This window comes from Hirundo rustica, chromosome 1 (genome assembly GCF_015227805.2).
Source record: "Hirundo rustica isolate bHirRus1 chromosome 1, bHirRus1.pri.v3, whole genome shotgun sequence".
Classification (NCBI taxonomy): domain Eukaryota; kingdom Metazoa; phylum Chordata; class Aves; order Passeriformes; family Hirundinidae; genus Hirundo; species Hirundo rustica.
In genome coordinates, this window is record NC_053450.1 from 105375708 (window position 1) to 105390088 (window position 14381).

At 36.5% G+C, this 14381-nt stretch overlaps 1 protein-coding gene across 1 annotated transcript in view; it reads left to right on the top strand.

The window, feature by feature from the left end:
* Window positions 1–14381, top strand: part of CNTNAP2 (contactin associated protein 2) — a 770772-nt gene that overhangs the window by 83018 nt on the left and 673373 nt on the right. The window contains exon 3 of the mRNA XM_040057848.2: window positions 3365–3558. Coding sequence (XP_039913782.1) covers window positions 3365–3558 — 194 coding nt within the window. The remainder of the gene's footprint in view (window positions 1–3364; window positions 3559–14381) is intronic.

The window sequence follows — 14381 nt, forward strand, 5'->3', positions numbered from 1 at the left end:
AAATTCTCCTCATCTTTTTAAGGAAAGTAAACAGTATTATATGCATCTGTTTAGTGTCTTTAAAACTGTTTTTTAGTTCTAACCTCCTTCTAATTTGTAAGTCTATTGATTTCATAGTATATTGCACTATTTGTCGTTAAAAGGTAGTACATGAAATAAAGGGAGCATCGTATGAAAAAAACATGTATCCAGTGCCTATTTTCCTGCCATAATAAAAAGTGGAAATAATAAGTGTAATAAAATTCAGAATATAGCCTATAACTATTAAAAATGAGCAGTTTACACTGAGGTGTGAATAATAACTCTGAACGGCAATTATTCAACAATTTTAATACACCACTCTAGTTTCAGTATGACATAATATTCCCTGTAAACTACTAACATGCTGTTATTTTTCTCCTTCCATAAAGATAATTCATTATTCTTTCATAATGTACTGGTCATAAAATTCTCATTAAGAAATAATGTCATATTGTGGAAATTATGTCTGATTTCAAAATTCCCCACTCATTCAAAAAGGCAAAATATACTATCTATCGGTAACTCCTCTGTTTCAATCCAGTATCAAGCCAAATTCTGAATTCTGGTGAGGAAGCAGGGTTTTATTGAGCAAAATATTTAATGATATGCAGAACTGTGAGCATGTGCATATTTATAGGGGTGTGAGATTTTTGGATCTACTTAGATTGAATGGAGGTATAAATTCCTCCAGTACTTAAATTCCTCCAGTGAATTCAGGGTGTTTTCAAGATTTCACAGTGGGAAAATTTGTAAGTAATCCAACATTTTCATAAGTTATTTAGAGCAGGTACATTAAAAAAAAAAAAAAAAAAAGGGATCCTGGAACCCCGGCCCACTCAGACTGCCCACCATTCCTTTACATGCTGGTCTGCTCAGCAGCACATTTAGCTGCAACACAGCACATTTCTCCTTCATCCTTTCGATTATTTATTTCTTTACTTGCTTGGAAAAGCCAGAAGGCAAATCTGAAACAGATTCAGGATAATATTGTTTGCTGCTCTTTGCAACATTGACTAAAAGTCTTGTCTGTTGCTTGTTAGAAATTGTTATAGGGCAGTCTGACTTGCAAAACTAGTGTTTCCATCTCACGGCCTAGATGTGACAATTGTGTCACATCTCTTTAAATTTTCTTAAGCATGACGTGAAAAATACTTTTCAACTCTTCTTACATAAAAATAATCACCCAATTTTTACAAATTTTTGAAAGGATCTCTAGGTGTGACTCTTTGAAACCTAGTTGAAATTTACAGTGACTGTTTATCAATTATAGAAGGCCAAAGTCTTGTCTCAGTAATATGAATATACTAAATAAAGAAATTATGTCTTTTCATGCTTCAAAGTCTTTACCTTTAAATGTACTTAACAAAGTCTCCTGGTTTAATGTAAATCTCCTGCATTATGGTAAAACCATAATAACTATTTTAACCTTCATAGCATTATAGTATGTCACACTTTTTGATCAATTACACTGATGAAGGAAAATTCATTGATTGACTGTTTATCTTTCATAAAACGTTTTTAAAATGCTCACATTTGAATTTTTTTTTTTTTTTTTTTTTTTCGGTAGCTACCAAAGGGTTTTTTTACAAAGGCGGCTTTTGTACAGTGCCAGCTTCTTATCTTTTGTGTGTCATCAGTCTCAGATAAATCAATCTGGTGAGGATATTAGGACTGGGAGAGAAAACATAATTTCTGCTATTACAACAAGTATGTAGAACTAACTCTTCCAATCTCCATGCATAGTCATATGAAGAAGCTGCATTCTGTTTTGGATGATCAGTCTTGCAAAACTAGATCTAGTTTGAATTTGAGGATGTGTGAGAATATTTTTCCTGCAAAATGCTTTTCAATAAGGTTGGTTTTTTGTGTTTATTTGTTTTAAATAACATCTAACTATTCCCTACAGCTATAGTATCCTGTTTATTTTGCTGGGTAGAGCAGGAAGAAAGCATCTATTGCAAATCTTGAGAATTTTAACAATTTAGTTGTCATTTGTGTAGTGCTACACTTTTAATTACAATGAAAGGCAACCACGTAAAGCATGAGATCATCCCACTGATATGACAACATTAAAATATCCAATGACTTGCAAACGTTAACACCTGTAACAGCTGAATAAGTTTTAGGGCTGTCGAAGACTGAGGCAATGCTGCCGCCTAATGATGGGAGTATATAAGATGCAGTAAAGCAAAGTTGCTTGTTTGGCAAGCAGGCAAAGCTTGTGACATCAATTGAAGACTATAAGTGAAATTAAAAGCAATAAAAATTGGCCCATGGACTACACTATATGATTTGATGGTGTGCCAAGACATTTATTTGATTCAAAGCTAAAAGCAAGATAAAACCCCTGTAAATCACATTGAGTCTGTAAACATTTTGTTTTCTGTGAATTAATGTCTGTTATGATTATAAAGAGAATGATGCTCCACTTTTTCTTTTTTGATAGATGAGGGGTTTTTATTTCATGTATTTCCTAATGCTTACCATTATAATATCTGTCTGAGAATTTTTATTATTCTCTGAAGAATCCTAATACAGTTTTCCCGTTAATATTTTTATTTCAGAATAAGAAATTGCATTAATGTCTCAATACTAAATTTATCAATGCATCACTGGCCTTCTTTATTTAGAACAGTTTAATGTAGTCTAGTAGCTGAGAAGAATATTAATAGTATTACTGCCAAGTTAATCCATGGACCCATAAAGAGCAATAACACTTGTGTAAGGCATCTGCCAATGTAATCTGTGACAGCTTGCACAACAGCAGATCAAAACTGGATCTAGCCCTGAAGTACCTGCTCCTTTCTTAATTCTTCTGGTAGATCTTTCAGTTTGTGCTCTATAGTGAAACATTAGAAAGCAGAGAACTCACTCTTACTTCCTCATTTTTAATCTATATTATCTCTTCAGCTTGGAATGTTATTGAAAAGGCATAGAAAATCCCTTTTTATTATTTTTTTTTTTCCTTATTTGTGCCTTACTCTGAAAAAGAACTCAATGGAAAGTTGGTCAAACCTTGAAAAATTATAATTTGGCAAAAAGTATTAAGCTGTAATTAAAGCATTATAAAGGTGATAGGTTAACAGACATCCAATTAAATCATTGTAATTCGTTAGTAGTATGATTAGGGCAATAGATTTAACGTACTTAAAGCCTGGGCTAAAGTTTGTTCTGCATTTAAAAAAAAAAAAAAAAAAAAAGGAACTCATATTTTGTGTTCAAATATTTTTGGTATTCCATTCATCTCAGCTGGGCTGACTTCCAGCAATCAGCATCTTCACAATGAGCTCACAGCAAAGCAACTGCCTAAGATCTAAATCTCCCTTCTGCTTCTTCACAACAGGTGCAGGAGGTTGGTCTCCATCAGACAGTGATCATTACCAATGGCTGCAAGTGGATTTTGGGAACAGGAAGCAGATCAGTGCTATTGCAACTCAAGGCAGGTACAGCAGCTCTGACTGGGTCACTCAATATCGGATGCTCTACAGTGATACAGGGAGAAACTGGAAACCATACCATCAAGATGGAAACATCTGGGTAAGAAATTGCTATGAAATGAGGGTGTGTTCTTGTAATGGTGTTGATTGTCAGTGTTTTGGGTTTTTTTAAATTCTACAGCCTGTTTGACTATTTGGTGTTTATATCAGGACGGAACACAGCTTTGCTCAAAACACAGTAATTCAAGTTGCAGCTGCTGTCAGAAGGGCTATCCCCAGATTAGCAAACCCATTTTGGAATGACCATATTTAGCAGAACATGCAAAACTCTTTTGGTTGCTGCTCAGTGGGTCTCTTATACCTTGCCTCCTCTTCCCTTTTAACTAAATTCATGGAGTGAGATAAAATAGGGTTTTGAAAATTCTCCTATTAAAATTTTGGAAGGTAATTTTTTTCCTTGTGTGTACATGTGCTGGAGTGCAATTTTATCATGTATGTGTTGTTTTCCATACAGGTGCTACAGGGCTGTCTTTGTTTTAGCTGGAATGGAGAGAATTTTTTTCACAGTAGATAATATTGAATGTGTTTTGGATTTGTGCTGGGAAGAGTGTTGCTAATTCAGGGATATTTTTCTTAAAGCTGATCAGTGTTTGCACAGCCTGAAAGCTTTTTTCTACTTCTCACCCTTCTTCAGCAAGTAGGCTGTGAGTGCACAAGAAACTGTGAGAGGCCATAGCCAGGGCAGCTGACTCCGACTCACTGCTAGGATATTCCTTACCTTACCATATGGAGTCATGCTCTGCATAAAATACTGGGGGAAGGAGGGAAGAGGGCATGGTCAGAGTGATGACATTTGTTGTCCCCAGCCACCGTTACATGTGATGGAGTCCTGTTTTCCTTGAGATGGCCAGACAGCTGCCTGCCCATGGGAAGTGGCGAATGAATTCCTTTATGACTGCTTGAGTGCAGCTTTTGCTTTATCTAAGAAACTGGCTGAATCTCAACCCATGAGTTTTTTCACTTCTCCTGTTCTCTCCTTCATCCCACCATTGGGGAGTAAGTAAACAGCTGTGTGGTGCCTATCTGATGCCTGGGGTTAAACCATGACAAGGGATATTTATGCTATAATAATTTTAGGAAAAAAAGCATATAATTTGGCTTTGGTTTTTACATTATTTCATGGATAAACTGCTAATTTCATTCTTGCTGAAAACACTAGCCTTCCATTTTGCTGACAAAAAAAATGATAGTTATTATTTAACATGCCTATACTCATACTATTTCTTTCAGAGTATACTTTTCAACATATACTTTGAAAATAGCAAAATGCTATTATGCTTTTTGAAACCAAATTAAGTGATTAGGTATTATGTCAAAGCAGACAAGATTTAACATAGTAGTATTTTAGATTCATGTTTTTGCCAGGTGCTTCTTTTATTAAGGTCTGTTATTAAAAATGAATGCCAAATACAGAGCTTAAGGTGAATGATTTTATCTGTACAAGAGAAACTCAGTTAATATGTGGAGTGCATAGAAACAGTCATTTTTTTTATTACAGTATTGATTTATTGAAAAAATCTCCTCCATGTGCCAAATAGGATTTTGAAAGAGGGAGAATTTAAAGCTGGGGAGGTAGACAACCTTGAAGAGAAAAAAAATATTGGATTTTGGTTTAGGTCCCTTAGAACTTGGATATGAATGTTATTCATCAGGGTAGGGGACAAATTATGCTTAAGCTTGATGAATATGAAAATCCATCTTTTAAGGCAACTTACTGTTAAACACTAAAAACTATAAATATTTTTATATACCTACTCTAAATGTATAAAAGCTTCTCCAACAAGTACTGTTGAAATCACCGAGAATGGGAGAGAGCTTTGCAGCTGGCTGAGTGAATAATATATAATGCAGAATAGTTAGGCTGAGGAAAAAGATGGTCTTAATAACTTTTGGTGATGCCTACTGTGGTTGATTTAGTCACAGCTGTGATTTCTTGTTTCCAAAGCAGACCAGCTTTCCAAGTGAGGCCTTTGTAGCACGTCTTTTTCTTACACCATCACTTAATACAAAAATATTGGTAGCTTCTTCATGCAAGAACATTTCCTTTTTCTCTTTATTGGCACTTATGTATGCTTGATGGATTCAGGGGAATACTACTGGTCTGTTACTGGCCATTGACATCACTGGCAAAAAGAGTGTGATGATCCATGCAGGTCTGCTGCTTTTATTTGGAATGCTGTCTTTGGATATACTTTAGCAAGCTGGTTGCTACAATACTGCTATTGTTCATGTCCTACGTTTTTTACCAAATATTAGAAAAGCAGATTAAAAAATAAATGCTGCATTATCCTTGCTTTCTTTTAAGAGTAAAAGTGGGATGTTGTCAAAAAAGTAAAAAGGCCGTGGTTCTTGACTCTAATTCTAGTTTGCCTAAACTAGTATTTCTTTGGTGGTTATATGATGTCTCAACTTTGGTTTTATCTTGGAAACACTGTTTATTAATTATTAATAAATATTCATCTTAATGTGTTCCCAAAACAGATGAAGTGCCTGATTATGGAGAAATTCTGCAGTCCTATTGCAGAATTGTTACAAGGAGATAGACTTCCCCAATGTGCAAACAGAATGGTGTAGATTTCCCATCAAATCTTCTGTTCAGTGTCAGTTTGTACCAGAAATTAAAAGCAGTGGTAGCTGTTAGGACCAGACTAGACCACATAAGCCTAGTATCTATCACAGGCGTTTTAAACTCATAAAATCAGATTCTTCCTGACTGAAATGTGGTGATCTTAAAAATCTCAATTTTCTGGTGCCCTAAGAAATCTTTTTAGAAAGAATTTATTCTTTGTCTTTGGATTTGTACCTTTTTAAGAGATTTATCCACAGGAAAAACATACTATGCAGCCTTTGTTTAAAGTCCCTCTTCCATCATCCCTATGCCTGAATGTCATTGTTTTCTGACAACAGTAAATTTAAAATTAAATGCAAAAGTAAATTAAAAGAGGAAAAGGGACGTGCAAATTTCAACAATATTAAATACTAAAGGGAAACAAAAATAAAGCTAAATGGAGGAATTAGAGAGAGAGCATAGGAGAAATAATTTGCAATAGAAATCTAGTCAGGAACAAACCATTCTAATCTACATAAAAGGCTGAAGTGAACTCTTTCTGTATGTGTTAGGGAGGAAAAGAAGTTCTATAATTACCTCCTAAGTAGGAGAGAAATCAAAAGGCTCTCAGGAAGTCTGTGATGGTGAAAGTGCTTTCAAGGTGAATTTAGAGTAAGCTTCCCAGTTCTGTGAAATAGATTTTGTGACCCCACCCCTCCTGGGCTTTTGGATATTTTCAATTTTCATGAATTTTAATAAGATGAGTGAATGTGGTCTCTTTCCATAAAATGCCTAGCAACTAGAGAATTTTGATCACCTCTCCTATCTTCACTCTTGTAGTTTGAGATTCTAATTTTGATAGGTCATGAGGTTTCCCTTTATATGTCAATTTACTGGGATGTTTCACGTACACAAAAACCCCTTTATTTTGGAATAGATGCTCATTTTGGTTTCTGTATCAGTGCTATTTGGCTAATGAGCATATACCAGACATGATTCTACATATAATACTGCTTCTATTTGCTAACTCAGATATAGATTATGTAAATGTCTCACATTAAGCATAATGCAAATATACACTATAACTATAAGAAAATGCTGACATCTGAAACATTGAGACTCAAATTATATGCATCAGTGGCTCAGCATGTCTAACACTGAAATCTTTCCTAAAGGAAATTGTAAGATCCTTGCTGGAATTGAAGATATCTAATGAAGTATTTTCTTCTAAAATTTGATTATTCTAATAGAACTTGATATCAGCTCTCATCCATCTCATAATTTTATTCTTGGGGATATCCAAGTCACTGAATCAGAGAATAAGCTGTGTTGGAAGGGACCCACAAGGGTCAGAGAGTCCAAATCCTGGCCCTGCACAGCCCCATCCCCAAGAGCCACACCATATGCCCCAGAGTATTGTCCAAACACTTCTTGAACTCTGTGAGGGCTGATGCTGTGACCTGACCACTTCCCTGGGGAGCCTGTTCCAGGGCCTGATCACCTTTTTCTAATATCCGACCTAAACCTACTCTGACGCAACTTCAGTCTCTTCCCTGGGGTCCTGTCAGTGGTCACCATAGGGCAGAGATCAGCATCTGCCCCCCTCTTTCCCTGACAAGAAAGTTGTAGACTGCAGTGAGGTCTCCCCTCAGTCTTTTCTGTGCTGAACAGACCAAGTGACCTCAGCTGCTCCTCATAACACTTCCTCTCAAGGTCCTTCACCATCTTACTTGCTCTCCTTTGGACATTCTCCAATACCTTAATGTCTTTCTTGTAGCATGCAAAACTGCCCTCAGAGCAGGACAATCCCTTCCCTGCCCAGCTGGCAATGCTGTGCCTGATGTACCCAGGACACAGTTGGCTCCCCTGGCTGCCAGGGCACTGCTGACACACTTCAACTTTCCATTGACCAGGACCCCCAGGTCCCTTTCTGCAGTGCTTCTTTCCAGCATCTCATTGCCCAGTCTGTCCATACATCCCAGATTGTTCCATCCCAGGTACAGAATTCAGCACTTTCCTCTGATAAACTTTGTACGGTTAATGATTTCCCAGCCCTTTAATTTGTCCAGGTCTCTCAGCAGGGTCTCTCTGCTTTCATTGGCCAGCTCCTCTCAGGTTTTTATCCCCTATGAACTTGCTTGTCCCTTCCAGTCCTGTGTCCAAGTCATTTATGAAGATGCTGAAGAGCAGAGGGCCAAGGATGGAGACCTGCATAAACCCACTAGTGACGGGTCTCCACTCTGATGTGACCCTCTTGACTGGGACTCTTCGTGCCCAACCTGTAAGCCAATTGCTCGCCTGTTACATAATGTATTTATCCTGCTGTGGAACTCACATTTTTTGAGTTTGGAAAAAAAAAAAAAAAAAGGGAAAGGTAGAGTGTAGACTCTCTGCACATGACTTCCAAATTATGTTCTGTACCTGATTCTTGTCTTCAGCCTCAGTGAACGTCGGTGGAACTGCAAAGATGTAAATGAAAGCAGATTTTTCTTTATTACAGACAATTTAGACCTCGACAAAGTGGCTACTGCTGCAATTGAAAGCCATTATGTATTTCTGATATTATTGTTGTTTTTCTTTCAGTTTTAGTTAGAGTGTATTTTGCATAACATCTGCTTTTGTATTATTTTTATTATTGAAAAGATATTGAGTGAGTACAGTTTTCACTAAGAAAAATTATTTTTTGAAAGGAATTTAATTTATCTACTTACTTTAAACCCTTTTTTAAAAATTTAATATTTCTGATTCTCTTTGTATCTTAGGTGTAATAGGCAGGAAACCGCTGTGTTAACTGTACAATGAGCTTTGCATTTTTCTGGGAACTGAGGAATAAACTACTGTTTGAGCAATATATGCTCTTCGTTTACATGAAGGGCATTTACATGGTTCCCCTTGGTATTGAAAGAAGTTGCTACAGCACAGTGGATTGAGCTTTTACAGGAAAACAAGCTCGCAGCATTTCAGAATATTTCGCTACCGGATTGAGCCAAAAGTAATTGTGAAAGAAGCTCAAGTGAGTTAGATAATTAACTTTTTCAAGCTCTGTGAGACTTCAGATGTTTGATACTCTTGGGTGCCTTTGGAAATACCAACCATCAGACAGGCCAAAAGTAACATTTAATGACTAGATCAATATAAGGAAATCATATGCAGCTCTACCTAGCTGAAATTATGTGTGAGCCATCTGCTCAGAATTTCTGTTCATACTGGTATGCAATTTCTGGTGAGACTATTCTAAGAAAAAGTTGCAACTCTTACCACGTTCCCAAGTCCCTTCCACCTGCTCTACAGAGCAATATTTTCAGCTAACCAAGGACTTAATGCGTACATCTTAGAGGACAAAGATTTGTGTATAGCAACTACAATTCAAGAGGAATAAATTCTAGCATGCAGCCACTATGTTAGGACATGTGAGAATTACTTGCTTTGTGGGACTTGCCTCTCAGGGGAAAAAGCAGTGACAACTTATTTGCAATTACCTAAACTGAATATTCGTGAAGGATGATATAAAAAAGTTCTTGAGTTCAATATTTAATGCTGTTTTCCTTTTTTTATGTTTCCTTCATAAGGTCTTAACTGGCAACTTACATCATAGAAAGATTTACTAGGTTAAGAGGCTTATAAGCCTGGATATTTTGTCCTTTTTTTAAGTACTTCTATTGAATTACATTATTTTATTAAACCAATTTATGTTTCATGACATTACACTTTTTCATAGCTATAGGAATATTTAGGAAATATGAAATGTGATTAGAATGGTCTGTGACCTGCCATTTGTTGTTTCTGGGCTGCTACTCTGCTACTAGAATATCAGATACTGTGCAGATCTATTTAGACATGACAAAGTGGTTTGATATATTAATCAGTGCAAAAGTTTTGGGTAGTGTTTAAGTCTTTTGGGAATGTTGTTTTCTATCTAAGAAGTCCCTGACTTACCCTATTTGGAAAGATTTTTGTCTGGTATCTTGCTGTCTCTCCTTAGCAGTGTCTCAAGGTTACCAGTGTCTTAGTTGCTGGCTTTTAATTCTCTGGGTAATTTATTACTAGAAACTTTTTTTTTTTTTTTTTTTTTTTTTTTTTTTTTTTTTTTTTTTTTTTTTCCTCTCCTCTCTCTAATGTGCTTAGCAAGGGGGAAGGTTTTCATTTTTCTCTTGGAATTTCCCATATGACTTTTGTTAATTTCCTCATGCCTTACCTTGCCTGGATGCTATGCCTCTGAGTACCTGTCTCCCATTACTTTATCTTACAAAGATTGCTCCATTCACTTGCAATAGCCACTATCACCTTTATGGGTGTATTGAGAGAATGAGGAGTCATAACTCCCACCCAAGTCACTTTGTCTCAGCACTTAGTGCACATTGCTGACCTATACATTTGAGGGCCTCTGACTGAAAGGGTATGGATACAGAAAAATATTTCTTTTGCTGTAGTAAACCTAAATTCTCTTATAAATCTAATGTGATAGTATCCGCTATTATGTCAAATAAATACAATAAAGTTTTGGTAGGACACCTTTAGAAATTCAGACAGTTGCTGAAATGGAATTTTTACAAACCCTGGAGAAAAGAAAGTTGCAGATAAGCATCAGTGCTATCCTGAGGAAGCCTGCTTCCTAATCTACTCCTCTCCATGTGGAATCTGTTAAGAGATTGTAAAGATTTTTTAATGCATTTAGAGAAACATACTTGGGGTTATCTAAAATATCATGGCAAAATATATCTATGCCAAATGCTGTCACAGCCACAGACTGTATTTGTATTGAAATGTCAGAAGATCTGATAGCCTTTTAAATGTTGGAATACTAAGATTATCACCAAACTGGTCTAAACAGTAATGCTAGTTTAAACTATTGACTTTTTCTGAAAAAACAAACAAACAAAAAAAGACACTTTTGTGTCTCTAACCAATAATATATATTTACATATGAAGCTATATCCTGCCTATAAGATCATCTAAACATATTTTTGCTTAGAATCTTTGAAATCATATGCTTTTTGCAGAAAGAAAGAACTTTTATATTTTTTTAGCAGAAACATGGTTTTGTGAGTTTGCTTATAACTTTAAATGACATCTTTAAATAGAAAATAAGCTGGCATTTGGGAATTGATTTGATCAGATGGGAAGTTATCATTATATTCAATCTAAGGCACTACGTCTGTTATTGGAAGAAAGGTTCTATAGTTGCGTTAGGCTATCTCCAGAGGCACAAGCAGAATTATTTTTAATCTCTCACAGAGTATGCCAGGTAGAGAGAAGATAAAATTCCTCCTGGCATGGTGGCAGACAGCATCCCAGCCCTCCCTTCATTCTGTACAGGCCATTAAAAAAATTGGAATAACATATGAGGAGTATGCAATGTAGTCTGATAGAACATTTCCACTCTAAAGGATTATTATGAGTTGTCTTTAGCCTGAGGACTACTTATTTTAGCCTTAGGACTACTGTTAATGTTAAACCACCCAATTTTAAACACAGACAACTAAAGACAGACACCTAAATCCATTTTTTAGCTCTAAGATGGCTTGGTTTTCAAATACCTAAGAGTGTCATCATCTCACAATGAATACAATGCACAGGTCCCTAAGCCAGCCCAAAAGAATACATGGTGTACTTAATCAGCTCAGCTATGACAATAGTCATCGTCATGGCTCCATGGCATCACATCTAGGCTAACATCTTTGTTGAGTGCTGAAATAGTCTCTTAAAACTCCCAGCACAGTTATCTAGGTCACCCTTAACCCCCACCAGGAAGCCTGAACACGTGCTTAGATGACAGAACCAGAGGTGAATTTTCAAAGATTATACATTTTTACAGGTTCTCTCTAGAAACACTTTTGAATGTCTAGATTAAGTCTACTGAATGTGCCCATGTAAAATGGACACATTTGTAGTGATTTCCCTGTGGCTTGTCAGTCCTCTTGTTTGGCTACAGTGTATGAATATACCAAATAATTTATGAGACTCTCATTATAGAAGAAGGGCAGCGTATGACCAAAAGTCTGCTTTAGGGTACTTTTATTGTTGATAGATACTGATTTTTAGGTTTGTATCAAATATTGGATAAAAAGGTGACACTTGGGTAGTGTAGATAATGTCTCACTGATCAAAGTATGGCTAGAAATAGGAGTTCCAGTGATCTCCACAGATGTAAAAAAACTTCAAACAAGTCATGATAAATATATTTGCCCGAAGTTAAACTGGAAAATGTAGAGTTACAAAACATGAGTCTCACTTTTAACTTAGTCATTATATTTTCTTATGTTAAAAGACTTCTGCAATGTATTTGCATTGCATAATACAAGAACAAGTGCAGGTGTGCACCTGGGTTACAGCAGCCCCTGCTATCAGCACAAGCTGGGGGATGAAGAGATTGAGAGCAGCCTCGGGGAGAAGGACCTGGGGGTGCTGGTGGATGAGAGGCCGGACATGACCCAGCCATGTGCACTCACTGCCCAGGGGGACAAACGTGTCCTGGGCTGCCTCCAAAGCAGCGTGGGCAGCTGGGCGAGGGAGGGGATTCTGTCCTTCTGCTCCTCTCTGGTGAGACCCCACCTGCAGTGCTGCATCCAGCTCTGAGGTCCCCAGCACAGGAGGGACATCGAACTGTTGGAGTCCAGAGGAGGACATCAAGATGGGTAAGGGGACGGAGCACATCTCTTTTGGGGGAAGGCATGTTCTAAATTCAAGGCAAGCCCCGTTGATAACAACAGTCTACATTTCCCTTTTAATAGTGCATATGAAAAGTGATTTAAATTCTGATCCATGAAACACTCCTGTCCCCAACTTCAAATGTTGAAATTAAAGTTATAAGACTAAGTATTTTAAATTGAGTTTACATGTTCAGAGAATATGTCCAAGTGTGTTTGTATCTTTTTTGTAATATTTTAATACAAATATTTTTGAAAATATTCATAATATTTACAAAAAAGGAGCAATGGTTGGACTGAATTTCTTTGTGCAGCACCATATGACATGATAAAAACCTTAGTTAAATGGTACACAGGGGTAAAACAGGAAATGGCCTCAGTTGGTGGTGGTTTTGGGTAGGCTGTGGCAAAAAATGGAACTGTGTACAAAGCTGTAGTGCTTCAGTACAGTTCTTATTTTAAAGATTTTTTTAAAAGTTTTTTGGTTCTTCCCTAATTAATGAATTTCCTTTTTAATTAATTATTATTTAATTAAACTGAAAGGTACTCCTATCAGGAGAAGTCTTAGGTTGAGACAGCTACACACTGCAAATACTGAAATGCAAATACTGGGAGATGGTCACAGACAGCACTTTGGTTTTCTCTAGAATATGCCCTGTCAATATTTGTGTTTTGTGGAATAGGTGGGTTTGTGTTAGCACATGAAAGACATGGTTGTGGCAATTCGGGTGGAACAAAGGCCTTTTTCTCTACTACTGTTGCCTGTGAGGCGTGGTATGATAAGACCATAGCTTGTAAAAGTTGTCTCCCATTTGCCCCTTGGCTGTTAACTCTCTGCTGAAGATGAAGTTAATTACCTGGGAGCAAGTGATGGCTGGATCCATATGTGGAACTGTACTTTTAGTCTCTGGTTCTCTCTATAGAATTATTACTTGCTTACTGGGGAGACTGGAGACTGAGATCTGCAAATAAAAAAAAAGGTGAGATAATGCATCATGGGAGGTGACAATTTAAGGCCAAGTGCCTGACTTCAAAATCACACAGTTGCTCAAGTAAAATCACCCAAAAAAATACTACTTCACAAATATGTATTATTTGAAGCCCTCTTAATTTTAGAAAGTGGACTCTTCCTTTAAGAAAATCACTTTCTATTATTTTTTCTGGTATTAAAAAATAAAAATTAAAAAAAAAAAAAAGGTAAAAAGAAGCAAACACCCTAATTTCTTTAGCGGTGTTTAAACTCTGGTCAGCTTGAGGGGAGAAATTCATTTTATGGGAAATTTGACAATGCTTCTGCTGATGTACTTGCATGTCTGTGGCTGTATAGATAACTTCAGCCTGAGGGATCTTAATCTGACACCTTTCATGAGTGGTAAAAAAATTACATCAAAAATATGAAAAAGTTAGACTTGGGCTGAGAACATTCCATTGTGCTATTTATTAAATTTTCTTCTTGCCATGTATTTTTTACTTTTTAAAAATATCCTCAAACTCCTTAAGATAGAGAATAACACATTGCTTATTGGCACTGATCTTATTCAGAAAGGTATATAAAAAAGCTCTTACCTTTTAGGAGGAACTTAACTCCTATTGGGTTCAATAGAAAGCATGAAATAAAATGAAAGCAAATGAGTGCTTAACATTTTTCTGAACAGTGCTGCTTTTGTA